Source organism: Pelobates fuscus, chromosome 13, assembly GCF_036172605.1.
Source record: "Pelobates fuscus isolate aPelFus1 chromosome 13, aPelFus1.pri, whole genome shotgun sequence".
In the NCBI taxonomy this organism is placed as follows: Eukaryota; Metazoa; Chordata; class Amphibia; order Anura; family Pelobatidae; genus Pelobates; species Pelobates fuscus.
Window position 1 is genome coordinate 42,998,232 of NC_086329.1, and position 21,260 is coordinate 43,019,491.

Consider the following 21,260-nt stretch of genomic DNA (forward strand, 5'->3'; position numbering starts at 1 on the left):
TTGGCACTTTATAAATGTCAGTAATAAATACATATTAATTAAATATATATAAGCAGTGTGATTAATTAAAGAAAACAAACAAACTGTGAGGTGACAGTGTCACTGGCACATTTCATGCACTGCAGAAATGTAAATTAATGGTGCTAATTCGTTCACACTTACTGTCATTTCTTCAAAAAAGTTGTTTTTCCCCCAGAAGTTATCACTGGGTAACATCACACTTTACACATTTGCTGAGGAGAAAATACCTGCAGATTGTCAGTGTGTAACTACAACGACTGCTTATTGAGTGGTTACTTGAATCCGTTCTAAGTAAGACAGGTCTTTATAATATGACCTTTTCAAACGTTTCTAAAGTTTAAAACTTCTCCTGTAACAACTTTACTCATTAATTGGTTTGATTTTAGAATCTCTGCAAAGACCAGGGGAAACTTTGAATTGGTAAGACAACCCGGAGGACTACAGCTACCAGCATGCAGTGCGACTCGACTGTGAGCAACACAAGGATTAACAGAGCGAACTGCATGCTGGTTAATGGAGTCCGGTGGGAGCTATGCGTGACGTATGTAGTATGCGACGCGTTTGTTGATAACAAGCAAACATGTCTCTGTTTCCAGCATTTGCAGGGTCTACTTCTAGTAATGATAATGCAACTCCTGTCAGAACAGGTAACTATAGCCAGATCTGCTCTGTGGGGCTTTATAATGATTTTATATGTGTGGTGGTAGTATAATGGAATATTACTATACTCATTCATGTTACTGTGACTGCTATAGATTGTAACACAGACTACCAGCTTTGTAATCTTACAAATATGTTTAACTTTTTTTTTTTATAAGATGTAATTTCTGGTTTCACACACTTGAATTATGTCTTCTCAAATATAATGTGTTGTGTTAATCAACCTAATGTCAGCAATTATGTAAACACCTTATAATTATATTACTTTTTTAAAGAACAGTTTTTCTTTTTATCCATATATATATATATATATATATATATATATATATCCTCATCTCAGGTCCCTATTTAGCCTTGTACTGCAGAGAGCCTCAGATGGAATTTTTTCCCAAGTAAGTGGTTAATCTCATAAGAGCAGACATTAGACTGTGAGAGTAGGACCTGCCAAAGATGGGGTACATTGACGTTGTGGCAGGCTTATGCAATGTATGATCATATAATGTAACTAAATCCCCATTATTTTTTGCCTAGATTAGGTGTTTTTAGAAAAAACTTTTAACAAAACTAATAAAATCTGTGAACATTGAAGTTGCTGTTTAGTAGATAGGAGAGTGCGCTGGATCTTGTGTATTGTTTAATATATATACATACACCCCCCCCCCCCTTGCACCGCCGGACTTAGTTGAGACAGAGTGTTTCCGGCTCTCTGTCTGAAGGAGTGAAGGTGGGATGTGTTCCTGGTAGACTCCAAGTAAGACGACCAACCATTCTGAAACAGTTTATTTACCCAAAGTTTGGGGGCAAGTTCCGGCTGTGCGATTCAGGCATCATCTTGTTAATCACTACCACTTCAGCTGGAAGGCTATTCCATGCATTCTCTACCCTCTCAGGAAAGTAATACTTTCTGATTTAAAAAAAAAAAAAAATTTAAGGTTTAAAAATATTAGGAAGTATTACTTTACTGAGAGGGTAGTGGATGCATGGAGTAGCCTTCCAGCTGAAGTTGTAGAGGTTAACACAGTGAGGGAGTTTAAGCATGTATGGGATAGGCATAAGGTCAGATATAAGATAAGGCCAGGGACTAATGAAAGTATTTAGAAAATTGGGCAGATTAGATGGGCCGAATGGTTCTTATCTTCCACCACATTCTATGTTCCTATGTTGTTCAATGTAATATGTGTAAGCGCCTGTGTACTAGTGGGATCCTCCATAGACCTTGGTGTTGTACTCTGGTAGATTGTGAGATACACAAACCTATATTCCTGACCCTATAGTGTTAAAACCACCATCTAGCCTTCCCTTGCCTCCCTAAATATAGTAAAATCTTACTTGTATTCAAGTTTGCAGCTGCTTTCTCTGACTCTGATCTGCCTCCTTGGCTGACATCATCAGAAGTCATTCTCAGAGCTAATCACAATGCTTTACCATAGGATTGGCTGAAACTGTCAAGGAGGCAGATCAAGGGCAGAGCCTGCACAAGTCAAACACGCCCTGGCCAATCAGCGTCTCCTCATAGAGATGTATTGAATCAATGTATCCCTATGAGGAAAGTTAAAGGGAAACTCCAGTGCCAGAAAAACGATCCGTTTTTCTGGCACTGGAGGGTCCCTCTCCCTCCCACCCACCAATCCCCGGTTACTGAAGGGGTGAAAACCCCTTCAGTCACTTACCTGGGACAGCGGCGATGTCCCTCGCCGCTGTCTCCGCCTCCGCGACGCTCCTCCTAGTGATTACGTCGGCCGGTGGGCGAGACTAATCTCGCTCACCGGCCGAGGAGACCTAATGCGCATGCGCGGAAATGCCGCGCATGCGCATTACGTCTCCCCATAGGAAAGCATTGAAAAATCATTTCAATGCTTTCCTATGGGGAATAGAGCGACGCTGGAGGTCCTCACACAGCGTGAGGACGTCCAGCGACGCTCTAGCACAGGAAACCTGTGCTAGAAACAAGGAAGTGACCTCTAGTGGCTGTCTAATAGACAGCCACTAGAGGTGGAGTTAACCCTGCAATGTAAATATTGCAGTTTATGAAAAACTGCAATAATTACAGTTGCAGGGTTAAGGGTAGTGGGAGTTGGCACCCAGACCACTCCAATGAGCAGAAGTGGTCTGGGTGCCTGGAGTGTCCCTTTAAGTGTCTCCATGCAGAGGTTGGAGACACTGAATGGCAGTGCTACACACGAGGCAGGACTGCCCCAGGAAGCACCTCTAGCAGCCATCTGAGGCGGGGCCAGTGGACTTATTACTAGGCTATAGGGATTGACCGATTATCGGCCGTTATTCTGTATTTTCAGCAATATCGGTATCGGACAATAAAGATACCGATATTGCCGATAATGCAGACCAGGGCCGCTGTCAAGATCCTGGGGGGGGGCCCAGCACACTCTTACTTACCTTCCTAGCAGCTTCCTTCAGCTCCCTTGTCTAACTCTTGCATGTCCCGCGGCCATCAGAGCGTTGCTACGGGTTACCACAGCAGCACACAGGCCGTGAGAGTTAGACAGGGAAGCTGAAGGGAGCTCCTGGGAAGGTAAGTAAGAGTAAATGTGCTGGGCCTCCCAGGGAATGCCATATCCGCCTCCCTGGCCAGGTAAGAAGCAGGGAACGGGGACTAAAACAAAATGTGATTTTTTTATTTTTTTTTATTAAAAAAAAAAAAAAATCCTTTCTCCCTCCATTTTACCCCCATTACATACCTACACAAACACACACACTCTGCATTCATTATACACACAATACACAAACCCACTGCATTCACTATACACACACTACACACTCTGCATTCACTATACACACACTACACACTCTGCATTCATTATATACACACTACACAAACACACTGCATTCATTATATACACACTACACAAACACACTGCATTCACCATATACACACTACACAAACACACACTATACACACTGCATTCACTATATACACACTACACAAACACACACTGCATTCACTATATACACACTACACAAACACACACTGCATTCACTATATACACACTACACACACACACACACACACACACTTTGCATTCATTATATACACATTGCACAAACACACACTACACAAACACACACACTGCATCCACTATACAAAAACATACACACTGCATTCACTAATCACATACTCTCACTGCATCCACTTCACACACATACATATTCTTGAAAACATAAAAAATTCTGACTGGCATGTATGTTATGTGCATTTACCTTAATAAAAAAATAAATCAATAATAAACATGTTCAGTTAACAGCAGATTTGTGTAGAACTAGTTAATTTTTTTTTTTTAAATGGTAAATGTACAGAGTATAGGTAAGTTATCGGTTATCGGCTATCGGCCTGAAAGTTCACAGATTATCGGTATCGGCTCTAAACAATCTATATCAGTCGATTCCCTACAAGGCTGTAATGTAAACACTAATTTTTCTCTGAAAAGACAGTGTTTACTGCAAAAATCCCACAGGCAATGATTATTACTCACTAGAACAAATACAATAAGCTGTGGTTGTTCTGGTGACTCTAGTGTCTCTTTAACGGGTATACAGAAAGAAGGGCATTCTGTTTGGTAGAATATTGAAAATGTCTCGAATATTCCATGTGACCCATTGCTAATCATACTAGCATATTCTCATTCTTTGATTGTAAAGAACAATCTGAAATAAATCCAACATTGAAGATGACATTTCTTGTTTGGCCTATGTTTCCCATAACAGCATTCTTCATTCATCTTCTGCAGTGGGCTCTCAGCAAACCAGAGTGTCAGGGTTTTTCTTGCCTTTGATTTGCAATGCAGTCATGGGCAGCTGATCTCGTCTTAACTCTAGCAACTGCTAATAAAGTCATCTATCTCTTTTAGTCATTTGTTGGTATTTTAAGGGCAACGATAGAGTTAAAACAAAGGCAAATTCCTTATACTGGAATGTTCCTACATATGGCAATTTCATATTTAATTATGATAATTGTGCACATAATTTGTTTTGGTGGCGTAATGGACTCTGGGGAAAGCTTCTGTTTTGGGTTTCCTTGTGCATGGTCCCGAGTACTTTTATTCACTGTTTTACACAGTATTCAGAAATGTAAATCCTGCACTCTATACACAAGATTATTTTTTTATTTTATTTTTTTACCCATTCGTCAGGGCCTGGTTGACAGTTACATCTTCCCCCAATGAGTTACGATAGCTGATTTTGTGGATTTTTATTTTTACATTTTTATTGGAATCTCCAAAACGCCTGTAAAGGGGAAGTTTCCTCTTAAATTAAATTCGATATCTGCTGTAAAGTGCATTAAAATACAAAAAGTCACCCTGGGAGCAGTATGCAGCCTTGAATTCCTGATTCAGTTGTATGACACGCACACACACACTGGCAGGCTCTCACACACACACACACTCTGGCAGGCTCTCACACACACACACTCTGACAGCATAGTAGTTCTGTGCCAAAATGTAGGGCATGAAATGTGCCAGTGAGTGCTGTCCTACTCGGGGAAAGCTTAGCTCAGTGGAAAGAGCTTCCATCAGCAGAGGTTGTTGCAGATGCCTAGTGGAATCCAGGTAATGTGTCAAACTGACTATTTACTTTGGACGGGCACCTGGGCACTCCTGAAACCATAACCACTACAGAATGTATGGAGTGTTTAGTCACAGATGTTTACTATGTGTGGTGTTTTTTTTTAATTTTTTTTTTTTTTTTTTTTAGATGACAGTGGTTTTGCAAATGATACCATTTTAATTTGTGGCAAGTTTTGTTTGTTTTTGTTTTAATCTTTGCTTGCCTTTTTGACCCACGCTTTTAGTTCCTTAGATAATCACAGATCCCAAAACTGTAAAAATTGGCTTCTGTTGAAAGTGCTCTTCGTCGATCTCTGTCTTTCAATAAGTAAAACTATGTATTGGCAGTTGAGTGAGTTTTATGGCTTATTTGGTGCAAATAGCATTTTATTACAGGTACCAGACAGACAGTGAGATAACAGCAAAAACCACTGAAGGAAGTGGGGTATGACTTTGAAGGGTTAAATAGCACAAAAAGGGGGGGGGGGGGAGAGAGTTATGACATTTGGGACATTGTCCTAGGCCAAATAGATCTGCGGTTTTTAAGAGCTTTGTGATGTCATATTATTGATCTCTTCTTCTTCCCCTCCTACATCTGCAGAGTTGGATTGGCTCAGCAACAAAAGCTTCTGCACCGAGGATGCCTTGTCACTGCACCAACGCGCACTGCAGGCTGCACTCCCCTCTCAACCTGTGACCCCCATATCCAGGTAGCGCACCATTATTACACAAAGGATGAACCGTGCATGCTTTTATTGCACCCTGCCTGAAATATAGCAAAGAATGATGAGGAGTTGTTCAGTTCAATTTTATTGTTTATTCAAGTGAGGATTTTAGGAGATTAAACTCCTGTAATGCTCGGCCTACACAGCATTTCTGTTTGTCGTATTTCATTGGGATTCCCATGTTTTTTGGTCCTGGAATTTCAGAAAAATGGTTTTAAAAATATACAGCTTGTTACACTTAAAAAAAAATAAAAAATAAAATGCTCAACATGCATAACTCTATATCTATTTTTATTTATTTTTATATATATATATATATATATATATATATATATATATATATATGTACACACACACACTATGGACAAACGTATTGTGACACAGCTCTTAACTATTGAACTCATGTGTTTCAATCAGACCGATTGCCACAGGTGTATCAAATCAAGCACCTAGCCATGCAGTCTGCATTTACAAACATTTGTGGGGGAAAAATGGGTAGTTCTGAACATCATAGTGAATTCAAGCATTGTACTGGGATAGGATGCCACCTTTGCAATAAGCCAGTTTGAAATTACATTCCTGCTAGATATTCTACAGTGAACTAAAAGGTGGTATTATTGGAAAGTGAAGCGTTTAGGAACAGCAGCACCTCAGCCACGAAGTGGAATACTGCGTAAAGTCACTGAGTGGTAAGGCGCATTGTGTGTAAAAGTCACCAGTGGTCTGCTGATTCCATAGCTGAAGAGTTCCAAACTTCCACTGGCATTAATATCGGCACAAAAACTGTGAGTTTGGTGTGGAAGAACTTGACTGACCCACACAGAGCCCTGAGTTCAACTCCATAAAACAACTTTGGGATGAACTGGAATGGAGATTGTGAGTCAGGGCTTCTCTTCCAACATTTGTTCCTGTCCTCACCAGTGCTCTACTAGATGAATGTGCAAAATTTCCACAGAAACACTCCAAGATCTTGTGGACTGCCTTCCCAGAAGAGTGGAATCTGTTATAGCTGCCATGGGGCCACCAACTTCATATTAATGTCTATGTATTTAGAATGCAATGTCATAAAAGTTCCTGTTGGTGTAATGGTCAATTATCCTAATACTTTTGTCCATAGTGTGTGTGTGTCTATCTTAGATTTAATTGCATAGATATATTATTAAATAGTCATATGTTCTGACTTATTACCTGGGATCCACTGGGCTCTTATTGTCCCTTTAGAGTAATCATCCATATAGGGATAATGTATATAAAAACATATGAGCAGTAAAGCTCTCATTGAATTTTTTGCTGGCTGTTAGGGGTTTTAACCCCTTAAGGACCGCGGACGTATCAGGTACGTCCGACAAAAAATGGTCCTTTATGACCGCGGACGTACCTGATACGTCCGCAGTAAATTTGAGCGCTGGAAGCGATCGTGATCGCTTCCAGACGCTCTTATGGTATTACACGATGCCTTGATATCGAGGCATTGTGTAATACCCCCCTACACTACCGGGTACCCGAGTGATTGCCCCCCCAGTGCGATCACTTCCGGGTTTGCCGCACGTGCTGCCCGGCAGCGTAGGGAAGAGCATCTGAAGCCATCCACAGGCTTCAGATGCTCTTACCTTTACTGAGTGCCCTGAGGGGTCGAGGCACTCAGTAATTGTTTAAAAATAAATAAATTTACCCCTCCCTCCTCCCCTCCCCATGTACTTACCGATCACAGCTGTTCCCCCGCTGGCGATCGGTTTTCTTCTCTCAGGGGACTCTTTGGACTGAGCCCAGAGAGTCCCCTCTCTTAAATTTAGGACCCCCAGGGGCCCTGTGACTGCTCTAAAAGAGTGGTCACATGGCCCCCGTAGGTGTCCATTGTGCTGACAGCAGGGGGACTGCCTGAACTGACATATATTATATCTATATATAATGTGTGTGTGTATCTCTCTCTCTCTAATTAAAAATAAACTGTAAAAATAATTTGTAAAATTTTTTAAAAATTATATATAAATGTAATTTTATTCTCACTGTATTTTGATATTAGCATATATATATTTATATCAAAATACACTTAGAATTAAATTATATATATATATATCTATGTATAATTTCTCCTTAACGACCAAGGGCGAACTAGGTACGTCCGACAAAAAACGGTCATTAAGGACGTCCATGACAAATAGGAGCCCTGGACCGACGAGCCACGGCGATCACGGTCAGGGAGGACTGCCAGAGACCCCAGAAGTCCCCCTATAGCAGCTCCGGCCACCATGGCCCTCCAGCGCCATGTGATCACCATGATCACATCACCGCAATAGGACTCTAGGAGCTGACAGCAGGGGGACTGTCTGAGCTGTTTTTTTTCCCATTTTTTCATCATATTTTATAAAAACATTTTTTATAGTAAATTATATGATTTGAAAATAATTATATCTTTAGAAAGACCATTTAATGGCGAGAAAAACCGTTTATAATATGTGTGGGTACAGTAAATGAGTAAGAAGAAAATTACAGCTAAACACAAACACTGCAGAAATGTAAAAAGAGCCCAGGCCCTAACAGTAAGAAAATTGAAAAATGGTCTGGTCACTAACAATATCTTTCCAGGCTGCAAGGACCTTTTTATTTTTAGAACCTCCAGGTATCACTCCTACAAAGTAAGACAGTTATATTTAATTCTAGTGAACTCTACAGAACAGTCCAATCTGTTAGATATTTCTACAGAACCCAAAGTCCAGCTCCTGTTCAAACACTAAACAAGTAGGGCCAGTCTGTATAAAATAGAAATGTATTTATTATTGTATTGTAGTGGGCTTACGGAATATATAGGAAAGTTCTGTGGGATCCTTTAAACAGCAATTGTATATAAATGCACATAATTGCTGGTGATAGTAAAGTTTCCTTGTGTGCCAGCAAGTATCCATTCAGATGTGTCAAAACGGAAGTCATCTGTGTCCAAAGTCACAGTCCAAAAACTTTATCAACAAGCAAACATGTCAGAGACTCACGTGGAATAGGGGAGGCACAGAAAAAAAGCAAGACTGTTTGTTGTATCTGGGAGGTTTCCATTTTGAAAATTACATACATTATTGTGAATATTGTCTTATATATTATTATTATTATTATTATTATGCAAATTGTACACCCTTTTACTTTTTTTGAGATGCAAATATTGGGCCTCACTAGACGGCTAAACAAATTCCAGGTCGCCTTGGCGACCAGGATAGCTGGCCTGGTGTTTGGGATTTGTCAATCCATTCCCTCGGGAGCGGGTGGCTGGCTGCACGTACTGTAGGCACGTGGCGACTGAGCTGTGATCTTCCCGCTCTACTCCCATTGGGAAGCTATTGCGCATTCCCTGCAAACTGCTATGCCAATCAGCATCTCAGAGATGCATTGAATCAATGCATCTCTATTGGGAACGTTCAGTGCCTCCATGCAAAACGTGCAGGCGCTGAATGTAGATGCTGCACACTGTGCATCACTGAGCTAGGAAGCACTTTCGTGGTCTTCTGAGTGACTGCCACTAGAGGTATCACTAGGCAGCAATGTAAACACTGCTTTTTCCCTGAAAAGGCAGTGTTTACTTTGAAAAGGGACTAGGATTAATCTGCAGTGGTCTTGTTGTCTGTAGTGTCCCTTTTAAGAATTTTATTTTTGTCATTAAAATAAAGCTTTGTAAGATTAAAAAAAAAAATCCTTTTTTAGCTGACTCCAAGATTCAAAGCAAATTTGTCAAGCCCTGCCTTACTAGCTGAGTTGGCAATGTATTTGTTTTTTGTTTTCCCCTTGATTTCTCTGTTCAGTGAATTAATGTCACTTAATCAACCTGTACCTCCTAGTAAACTAGGGTTATAACAAATGGACACTTGCTAAGAACAAATAACGCCTGAAAGGCACAATCTCTGCAGTACATTTTCAAGTGGTTTCTGTTGATTCTTTTCTGCTGTTCTTTACAGAATGTATCATTTCTCCCCGCAGGAGTCGGTCTCCATCGGAGCTGTCTGCAGATAGTCAGACTGAATCAAAGGCAGGAGGAAAGAAGAAAAAGAAGAAAAAGAAAAAAAAATCTAAGAAGAAAAAGAAGCCCGATGATGATATCAGTAGCAGTGACAAAGAATCCACAGATGGGACAAGGAAGTTTACAGATGAGCGGTAAACTATTAGAAGGGAGAGCAATGAATTTTATTCAGAGAGTGGGGAGTATATGCAGAGAATTATAAGTACTTCTTTCATGCAGATGATATGGTGGTTGTGTAATTAAAGGAACACTATAGTGTCAGTCATACAAACATGTATTCCTGACATAGTGTTTAACTATTTAGGTGACCGGCTCCCTCTGATCGCATTGGAAAGGCGTTTTTACACACTTGTTTTTCCATGTCATGCCGGTCTCACCGCTGCTGGCCCCGCCTCTATGACTGAGCTTATCAGTTTGATTATCTCAGCCAATCCAGGAAAACATTGGGAGGCTATTGCGCAAACGTGGCATTGTGGTAATCAGCATTTCCTCATAGTCATACTACTCCACGAGGAACGTTCAGTGCCTCCATGCAGGGTTTGGGGACACACTCTGCAGCACTGACCCAGGAAGCACCTGAGTGACTGACACTATAGGTGTACCTAGGCAGCAATGTAAAAACTGCATTTTCTCTGCAGGTACAGGTTATAGACACCAGAACCACTGCTTTAAGCTGTAGTGGTTCTGGGGAGTATAATGTCCCTTTAACATAATGTTTCCTATATATGTTGTTTAGCCTTTGTTTGTCTGTGTGTATATTCACTATTGTTTTTAGATCCAGGGTCCACCTCTGTTTTAAAAAGGGTACTAAAAACTCACTTTTAATCCAGCACTGAGACTGTCTCCTCTCTGTAGTTGCTCCTTCTTACGTGGCATCATCAGGTATTATGATCTCTAACCAAAATAGGCGCATGCGTGGCAAACTCTGTTATGTGCCAGTCTAATGCTTCTCTTAGTAAAGTATTGACTCCAGTGCTTCTTGAGAAGCAATGGATGTAATCAGCACAGTCATGCTGTGTGTGATGACGACTCATGACACCATATTTGAAGGTCTTAAGGAAACAGTATATCTAGTGGCTATCTGTCTGACACCCACTAGCAGCATGTTTTGTGCAAAATATAAATATTGCTTCTTCTCTGAAATGGCATTGTTTTACATTTCCAAAGAAAAGAGGCTCAATCTATGTACCAAAATCACTGCATTGAGATATAGTAGTTTTGTCCCTTTAATTGAAGCAGGGCATTTAAAAAAAAAAAAAAAATGCACCTTCCACTGCAGGACTAAAGATATATGCACATGTTAATGTTTTACGGATGGGATATTGGAAAGTGGCCATTGTAACTTATGTGTAGGTGATGGATTAATTATTGATCTGGCAGATACAGGCTGGCCAATTGCCAGTCCTGCTGTGGCTCAGCTCTTATTTAACCCCTTCTATGTTAAGTGCGCTTGCAGACTACTCAGTTTTAAATACTTATTGCCAGATTAATGCACCATTATGTTCTCTGCTAATTATCATGTGCCGTGATGTTCTCTACTAATTATCTCTGGTAAATGTATCTTCCTTGCAGGCAGGACACTCCGATATCAGACACTGGCCGCTGGGTATGGCTGGATGAAGCTCAGTCTGTGACAGAGGAGACATTCAGAATTGATAAGAAAGCTGACCCTGCGAATTGGGAATATAAATCGCTTTACCGAGGAGACATAGCAAGGTGAGGAGTCCGCACTAAACCTTGAAAGACAATCAAAGTAACTCCAAAAAAATAACATGAATTTTATTTTTAGGGGAACACTCTCACAAAAAACAATATTTACATTTGCCAATATTTTAGCGTCCAAAGCACTTCATTAAGATGCAGTAGTTTTGTTACTTGGAGTGTAATTTTAATATAGTGACAACAAATTCCACTACTTTTCTAAAGCTACCCTACCCTTCATGGCTCAGTTTGCACGTGACGTGACTGCAGCAAAAACAATTGTAGACTATCATTACTTTTCCTGTTGAGGTTGATGAGTAAATCTTTAAAGTTTCCAGTGCACGGTTTCTTGAGCAATGAATATATGAGAAAGATTTAAAAAAATGGACTGTATTGTGTGAGAACCCATTGATTCAATACTTACCCCTCCTCGTATTGAGAGCACTACCACAATGTAAGATGTGTGGATGTTACACTTGCTGTAACACCTACCATCAATTCAATCCTACCTCAAGTCCTGTACAGTTGGCCCTCCTTGTGAAGCAGTTCTGTGTCTCCCAGTGCAAGGAACATCTACTATAAATGGAGTAACATCTGGAGTTAATTCATTCCTGTGATCCCCTGACAATGTGTGAGACACTTGCAGTCTTAAGTGCACAAATATAATCTTCACAACTACAATCTACGTCAGCCAATGTTCGTCATATTTGCTGTGTTATTGCTATTGAACTGTATGCCAAAAATTGACTGACAGGTGACTGTTTCTAAATTTATAAAATCCGTGCATTTGCTTACCGTTCTGGTACAGACTGCGAAATGAAACTTAGTTCTGTTTAAAGTTATGTTTTGCCCCTGTTTCCTGTAAAATATAGATTGATTCTCCCCAAATGTCCCCTGCTAAATTCAGCCTGTGCAGTAATTTACCAGAATGAAACCACCAGGCAGCTCCGACAGAATTTCATTAAACGCAATATAAAGTATCATCTTAAATGTTGTCTGTATTTTTATGTATCTTCTTTTTAATATCATAAAAGACCTAGCATTTATTAAATGGTTCTCTTAGAGAAAGGAAACACTTGATTTGATTTAATGAATTATGCAAACGATCAGCAGCTTGGCTGTATATCACAAAGTTTTAATTTACAATTTCAATAAGCAGATTGTGTGCTCAGGTCTAATTTGACCTATTATCTTGAAATCTCAATAATTTTATTTGTATTAGTGTTCATTTTATTCTGTTGCTTATGTCAGAACGTGCACTACCAGCTGTTTTAAAGCAGCACTGTCAACGTTGGCGGAGGAATAATACAGACACAAAGCATTTAAGTTTTCCTGGTTCCCAGTTTAGATGTGTCTAAGGTACTCTTGCCTTAGCCATACCACTTCATACCAGCAATGGGTGTATTTAACCCTTTTGTTGATCGTTAAACCATTAGAAAGGATTTCAGCACTGAACAGAATGACAATGCCGGAGGCTCCAACTTAAGTTGCTATAGTGCCTAGAGTGCCCGTGAAATGTAATTTCTAACCAACTGGTTTGTTCTGTTTCCAGTTACCGGCGTAGAGGAAATTCCTGCCTAGGGATTAATCCCAGGAAGCAACAGATTATCTGGGATAATTCATCTTCTAAAAAGGCAAAAGTGCACAAAAAAACTGAACGCTACTATACCAAAAATGCAGTGCGCAACTTCCAGTGCGAAGGGGAACATGTTGGGTGCGTTAGGAATAATGCGTCCCCAGAAATGGCAGCTTTTATCCCTATGGAACCCACAGGCCAGGCTGTTTCAACTAGCTCCAGTATTCCTACCAGCTGGGTAAATCCACTTGGTGTATATGATGCCTCTACAGCTTTGTGGTTGGAAGGCAAAGGTGGTCTGAAAACTGATGAACCTCAGCTGGCGCCTAGAGACACGGGTGTTCTCACGAAAATCGAGGATTATAATAAAAAGATACGAGAAGCCCCTGGGGATATCCAGACATGGATGGAGTTTGTCTCTTTTCAGGTGGAGTGGGCACAGTGTTTTCATTTTTAGGTTGTTGTTTGATAACCGTGCTAGATGTGTTGAGAAGATAATCATGATAGTTTATTTCATTGGCAGCTAGAGAACGGCTGTCAGGCTTTAGGAGGCTCTACTACAATCATGCACCCTTCAGCGTTCCAGATGTTGTGGACTACATCTCCCATAAGGCTCTTACAGCCTTATTGCTGGCAAAGCATCAAAGGGGATGTAGTCCAGAACATCTGGAGTGCCAAAGGTTGCCTACTCCTATTTTTTACTATAATGAAGTCTATTTACTGATTTGCCCTTAAGAATAGCCTTATACACAGAGCATTTGTGAACTCCTTTACGGTGTTACACTTGTAGACATCCCCCGCATTCTTCAGTTCCTTCGCTGTGATAGTTTTCTGCACATACCAAGCTTTCTGGAAGACTATTCAAGGGATCTGCAACTGTTTTTGTAGTGTAGCCACTCCTTAGTCATCTACCCCTACCACCATTAACTTAATAAAAATTAAATATGGGAAATGTCATTTGTCTGACATTTGGTGGCAATACATATCTGTTATTAAGGAGCCCTCTCACCTTCTACACCATAAGTTCCATGTAAACCGACACTATTTATAGGTGTTAAAATATCAGGTGTTGCCTACATTAAAATATGTTAATAGAATACTCCAAGCACCATAATCACTGCAGTATATGGTAGAGCCTATTGGACATGCTGAAGGTTTTCAAGAGATATTGCAATGTTTTGTAAGATTTGTTAGATCCTCTATTACATACACTTGATTTTAGAATACCGATGGTACAGGTACACATTGTGTTTTCATTTTTAGGTTGTTGTTGTTTCATAACTGTGCTAGATGTGTTGCGAAGGCAATAATGATGGTTTAGTTCATTTGCCATTGGAGAACGACTGTCAGGCTTTAGGAGGCTCTACCACAATCATGCAACCTTCAGCATTCCAGATGTTGTGGACTACATCTCCCATAAGGCGCTTACAGCCTTATTGCTGACAAAGCATCAGGGGAGATATAATCCAGAACATCTGGATTGCCAAATATTGCCTACTCCTGACCTAGATAGTAAATTCAAGAAAGCAAAATCTAAAGGTGGTACGGTAGATAATGCAATTAAAAGGCTATTTTTATTGAGCCGGAGATTGTGGAAAACCACAAATCAATACAACGTTTCGGCCGTAGCCTTAGTCATGTATACGACCGAAACGTTGTATTGATCTGTGGTTTTCCACATTCTCTTGCTCAATAAAAATAGCCTTTTAATTGCATAATTTACCGTGTTGTCCTCTGGTTTTGCTTTTTTGGATTTACTATTGGTTCATTTGTGACTCCTCCTTATTCAGTGATGCACCAGAGAACATTCGTGTTGAGACCATAGAACCGATGGATCCTATTTCCAGAGTTCACTCTTACTGTGAATTTTCAGCAATAGTCACTTTGTGTCTTTAAATAAGGAAGCCCCTATGTTTCCCAACTGCAATGTAGGACAGACATTATCCCCTACATAACTCAGCTGAAGGTCACCTTGTTCTACAACTTCATTGGAAGCATCTGCAACAGGTTTAACCCTATCACCAGATTTTGCGCATGTCGGTCTGTGGTAGGTGTGCAGCAACTACTGGTATCATTTTTTGCATCCCGCAATTTCCACTGACTTGCACTTTATTTATGTTTCTTTGCATTGCTATCCCATGCTATCCCTTATCCCTGCTGGCAAAGAAAATGAAAATACTTAAAAAAAAAAAAAAAAATTTGAAAACAAATTTGAGAAATAAATTACATGGTCAGAGGGTTTTTAAAGGGAAACATTACCCAAGTGTATAGGGCATATGAGGTACATTTTAATTTTAACAATAGTGATATCTGTGCTGGAATGAGTGAGTATATATATATATATCTATCTATCCTGTGTATATGTGCATGGCTTTCTTGAATTTAAATTTCTCTTCCTGTCCCCTGAAGGATGAACTAATTAGACACCCGAGCATGTATTCCACTAGCGAGGGAGAGTTGGGTAGTCACCGCATGTCAGTAAAGCTAATTCTGGAGAAGAAGTTATCCATCCTAGAACGAGCAATCGAGAGCAACCCAGGCAGTACGGAGCTAAAGCTTTCCAGGCTCAAACTGTGCGAGGAGTTTTGGGAAGCGGCAGCTCTGCAGAAGGAATGGAAAAAGCTTGTTTTCCTGCACCCTAATGACCCACAGCTCTGGCAGAAATACCTTCTGTTCTCCCAAAGCCAGTTCAGCTCCTTCTCGGTATCCAAGGTGAATGGCATCTATGGAAAGTGCATCAGCACCTTAGCTGCAGTGCAAGATGGCTGCATGCATTCTCACCCAGCCTTGGCAGAAACGGAGCGCAGCATGTACGGTACGTATTGCTGTATGGGAAGAGGGGGCAAGGAGTATGACTATCCAATATTAACCTTTCTGTTTGCAATATGCCTGTTGTATAAATATATATCAATTTCTTATCAGCTTCTCTGTGGTCCAAGAAGTGGCTTAGATTTTAGTGTATTTTTGTTTTGTTTTGAAAATCTTTATTTTAGTATTTTGCATCAAATACAAATAATTTAGAAACAAGCAGGAAAAACGAGTTAGTAGTAGCACAGTAACACCTAGAACATAACACTATTCCGGTTATAAAGTAGCCACACACAGTAGTCTAGTACTGAAATTCCTTTTGTGTGGGGAAGATAATTCTCTAGTCTGCGCCTCTACGAGAGAAAGTATGGAAAGAGGTGGATGGAGTGGCAAAGGAAGAAGAGAAGTAGAATGAGAATGGTGTGAGAGGAGAAGAAGAAAGAAACAAAAAGGGGAATAGAAACTCCCATGTCAACTCTCTTGTGCACTTAGGACAGCTTAGATTATTGTTTTCATTATTCTCAAAATGGCCGATATATACATAATTAAAATGGGAGGTGAATTCGGTCTTCCTCCTACACTCTGTCCTTCTGTGGCTTTTTCATTTCTCCTTCTGTAACTGGAACAGGAGGAATCGTTCTCAGCTTGAGAACTTGTCCCATTAATGGTGTTCACAACGTTTTGAGCACCAGGAAACCCCACGGCAGTGTTTGTCCCTAAGCCGGGGTATGTTCTTAGCAGGCACACGTTCAGCAGGATCAAACTAGACAAGTAGCAGCTCTTTCTCATTTCCAACTGATGCTACAAAGTACCTAGTGTTCTTGAAACACATACTGTTTTAATGAACTGGTCACAGGGCTTATATATACAATAATGTGTTTATACAATGTGAGTCAAACAATATTAAAGGACCATGGGCCTGATGGGTGACTTAAGTGGTGTCCATGAAGGCAGATGTGGACTGGTCTGAAAGTCCTACCCTAGAACAACAGATGCCAGCAGAGTGAAAAGACGGGGAAATGGAATCTAAACATATCAGAATGTTCCAAGAATTTTAAACCACTCCTCACAAGTAGTCACAGGATCCGTGTGGGGCGCCATGGTAGGTGTGCGTGTCAGTTGTGGCCTCCGAGCTCTTCTCACCTTCACTCAGTGTTTATGTTGTGGTCTCCTGCGCCTTTCTCTGAGTCATCCAGCGCTGGCCACATGAGCAATGGTTGGCCACATGGCTCCCGGATGCACTGCTTTGACTGATGGGAGTAGAGGTGGATATCTGAGCCCTCAGCTTCGCCCAGAATTGGGCACAAAGGCCTGGAGTAGTGGGTTAATGTGGATTAGCAGCACCGTGTAGAGACCCAGATCTGCAGGCCTAGTCACGGCGGCCACTTTAAATCCATAGGCCTCAGCTTCCTATGATACTGTATTACACAGTTTGCAGAGAGGGGGGGGGGGGGGGGGGGACAGGGTTCTTAATCTGATGCTTGCCAGACCCAGGCAGTGGATCGTCCGCCTCCTCCACCTCAAGTGCTCCTGAAGGCCGCAGAGGGAGCATTACATGGGTTATGCACGTCAGATTCAAGCACTGTCAGGCTCAACTTATGCCAAGATGCCTCTGTGAGGGTAAACAGGTTTGTGCCAATGGGCTGATAATATAGTTCAGATTTTAGGCTTAGTATGAGGATTTCAAAACTGTAAATGTCTCTGCATGTCCAGCGTTATACATTACATTACACAGATTCTTATCACCGTGACCACTTCTCAAAGCAGAAGTGGCCATGGACATTGGAGTAACCCTAAAAAAAAAAAAAAGAGAGAGAGAATGGAAATAAAATGTGCCACCTAGTGTCTTGCAAAGGCAACTGCTTTCTTTTTACATTTTCTAAACCCACTTACATATTGACAGGTGGCAAGACATTATGTGTGACCTCTTATAGGGACTCAAAATTGATAGTCTGTCATTAAACGGCTTTAAAATGTACTCACTGCACCATTGTATATTGCTTTTATTAACATTTGTTTATAACCTTTCAGTATCAGGGGTCAGCATGTATAATTGCATGAGGTTTGAGTGTGTGTGAATGCAGAGGAGTGTTTGCATGTAGTTTAGAGTGAATGTGTAGGAATACACATTGGGTGCATTTTTGTAAGCAGTGGAGTTTTAATAATTGTTAAGAGTGTGACTATATAAGGTAAGGGGCAAAAATCCGAGTATGTGATTGTAGGGATGTATGTGAGTAGAAGGCCAGTGTGTATGAGGGCACGGATGTGTTTGTGTCAGAAGTTAGGGGGATGCAGGGGATGGATTTGTGTGGAGGGTAGGGTCAGTAAGTGTAAATAAAGGGAGTGAATCGGAGTTGGACATGTAAACACAGGAGTGTATTTGTGCACAGGGTCAGTACATGCCGATAGGAGCTTGTTTGTGTGCTGGGTCAGTTCATGTTGATGTAGGGAGTTATTTGTGGAGTCAGTAGAGGTGGGTATTTGTGCACAGAGTCAGTGCATGTTAATAAAAGGGTGTTGGGTCAGTGCCTTTTTTTAAAATAAAAATCTGTGCAGGGTCAGTGCATGTTAGAAGAGGGGGTATATATGTTCAGGATCAGTGCATTTTGATAGAGGGGGAATATATGTGCAGGATCAGTGCATGTTAGAAGAGGGGGTATATATGTTCAGGATCAGTGCATTTTAATAGAGGGGGAATATATGTGCAGGGTCAGTGCATGTTAATAGAGGGGATATATATGTGCAGGGTCAGTGCATGTTAGTAGAGGGGATATATATTTGCAGGGTCAGTGCATGTTAATGGGGGGGATATATGTGCAGGGTCAGTGCATGTTAGTAGAGGGGGTATAGATGTGCAGGGTCAGTGCATGTTAGTAGAGGGGGTATATATGTGCAGGGTCAGTGCATGTTAATAGAGGGGGTATATATGTGCAGGGTCAGTGCATGTTAATAGAGGGGGTATATATGTGCAGGATCAGTGCATGTTAATAGAGGGGGTATATATGTGCAGGATCAGTGCATGTTAATAGAGGGGGTATATATGTGCAGGGTCAGTGCATGCTAATGGGGGGGCGGATATATGTGCAGGGTCAGTGACAGTTAATGGGGGGGCGGATATATGTGCAGGATCAGTGCATGTTAATGGGGGGGGATATATGTGCAGGGTCAGTGCATGTTAATGGGGGGGGATATATGTGCAGGGTCAGTGCATGTTAGTAGAGGGGGTATATATGTGCAGGATCAGTGCATGTTAATAGAGGGGGTATATATGTGCAGGGTCAGTGCATGTTAATAGAGGGGGTATATATGTGCAGGTTCAGTGCATGTTAATGGGGGGGCGGATATATGTGCAGGGTCAGTGCATGTTAATAGAGGGGGTATATATGTGCAGGGTCAGTGCATGTTAAGGGGGGGCGGATATATGTGCAGGGTCAGTGCATGTTAGTAGAGGGGGTATATATGTGCAGGGTCAGTGCATGTTAATGGGGGGCGGATATATGTGCAGGGTCAGGGCATGTTAGTAGAGGGGATATATATTTGCAGGGTCAGTGCATGTTAATGGGGGGGGGATATATGTGCAGGGTCAGTGCATGTTAATAGAGGGGGTATATATGTGCAGGGTCAGTGCATGTTAGTAGAGGGGGTATATATGTTCAGGGTCAGTGCATGTTAATGGGGGGGGTATATATGTGCAGGGTCAGTGCATGTTAATAGAGGGGATATATATGTGCAGGGTCAGTGCATGTTAATAGAGGGGATATATATGTGCAGGGTCAGTGCATGTTAGTAGAGGGGGTATATATGTGCAGGGTCAGTGCATGTTAGTAGAGGGGGTATATATGTGCAGGGTCAGTGCATGTTAATAGAGGGGGTATATATGTGCAGGGTCAGTGCATGTTAGTAGAGGGGGTATATATGTGCAGGGTCAGTGCATGTTAATGGGGGGGGATATATGTGCAGGGTCAGTGCATGTTAATAGAGGGGGTATATATGTGCAGGGTCAGTGCATGTTAGTAGAGGGGGTATATATGTGCAGGGTCAGTGTATGTTAATGGGGGGGGATATATGTGCAGGGTCAGTGCATGTTAATAGAGGGGGTATATATGTGCAGGGTCAGTGCATGTTAGTAGAGGGGGTATATATGTGCAGGGTCAGTGACAGTTAATGGGGGGGCGGATATATGTGCAGGATCAGTGCATGTTAATGGGGGGGGATATATGTGCAGGGTCAGTGCATGTTAATAGAGGGGGTATATATGTGCAGGGTCAGTGCATGTTAATGGGGGGGGTATATATGTGCAGGATCAGTGCATGTTAGTAGAGGGGGTATATATGTGCAGGGTCAGTGCATGTTAATGGGGGGGGATATATGTGCAGGGTCAGTGCATGTTAATAGAGGGGGTATATATGTGCAGGATCAGTGCATGTTAGTAGAGGGGGTATACATGTGCAGGGTCAGTGCATGTTAATGGGGGGGGGATATATGTAGAGGGGGGGTATTTGTTTACAAGGTCTTACTGAACTATCACTCTACAATGCAAACTGTTGTAGCCTTCCTAATTACATGTTTATGCTTTAGTAAAACGTAGTAAATCTGGTTTGTGAGTTCTATGACCCTATATGCCTGTTTAAACCCTGTGGAGCCCCAAATAATTCTAGACTGTATTGTATTCCATAAAGAATTGATTTTAATGTTGATAGCATGCACTGATTACTTAACAAATTACAGTTATTGTGAACGGAAACTGTTCTAATTGCTTTAATGTAGCGCGTGTATAATAATGATAATTATGACTGACTCCACTGTTTCCCTTTATAAAGTACAGCATTAGTATGTAGCAGAAGCAGACCAATGTTCGGGGTTTTTAACTTCCATTTAAAGGGACACTCCAGTGTTGTAAATCAATTCCATTTTCAAGGTATTGGTGGTTGTAATATAGTGAAGTAGAAGAGCCGGCTGTATAATTAATATTCGTATGCAATGACTTTCTGTCAATTGTAAGCATTATTTAATTTCTTTCCCCCCAGATGTGTTTATCCAACAGTGCCATTTCTTGCGGCAGGCAGGCCATACGGAAAAATCGGTGTCCTTGTTTCAGGCCCTTATTGATTTTACCTTTTACAAACCTGACACCGTGAAGAATATGAACACCAAGGAACAGGTGTGTTACAATGAAAAAAAAAAAGCCAGTAAAATGCTCTTATTACAAA

General features: G+C 41.2%; 1 protein-coding gene across 1 annotated transcript in view; it reads left to right on the forward strand.

The window, feature by feature from the left end:
• The first annotated feature begins 558 nt into the window (after positions 1-558).
• Positions 559-21,260, forward strand: part of NRDE2 (NRDE-2, necessary for RNA interference, domain containing) — a 30,671-nt gene continuing 9,969 nt past the window's right edge. The window contains exons 1-7 of the mRNA XM_063439491.1: positions 559-668; positions 5,842-5,950; positions 9,926-10,099; positions 11,538-11,681; positions 13,219-13,669; positions 15,652-16,057; positions 21,078-21,211. Of these exons, the coding sequence (XP_063295561.1) occupies positions 602-668; positions 5,842-5,950; positions 9,926-10,099; positions 11,538-11,681; positions 13,219-13,669; positions 15,652-16,057; positions 21,078-21,211 (1,485 nt within the window). The 5' untranslated portion in view covers positions 559-601. The remainder of the gene's footprint in view (positions 669-5,841; positions 5,951-9,925; positions 10,100-11,537; positions 11,682-13,218; positions 13,670-15,651; positions 16,058-21,077; positions 21,212-21,260) is intronic.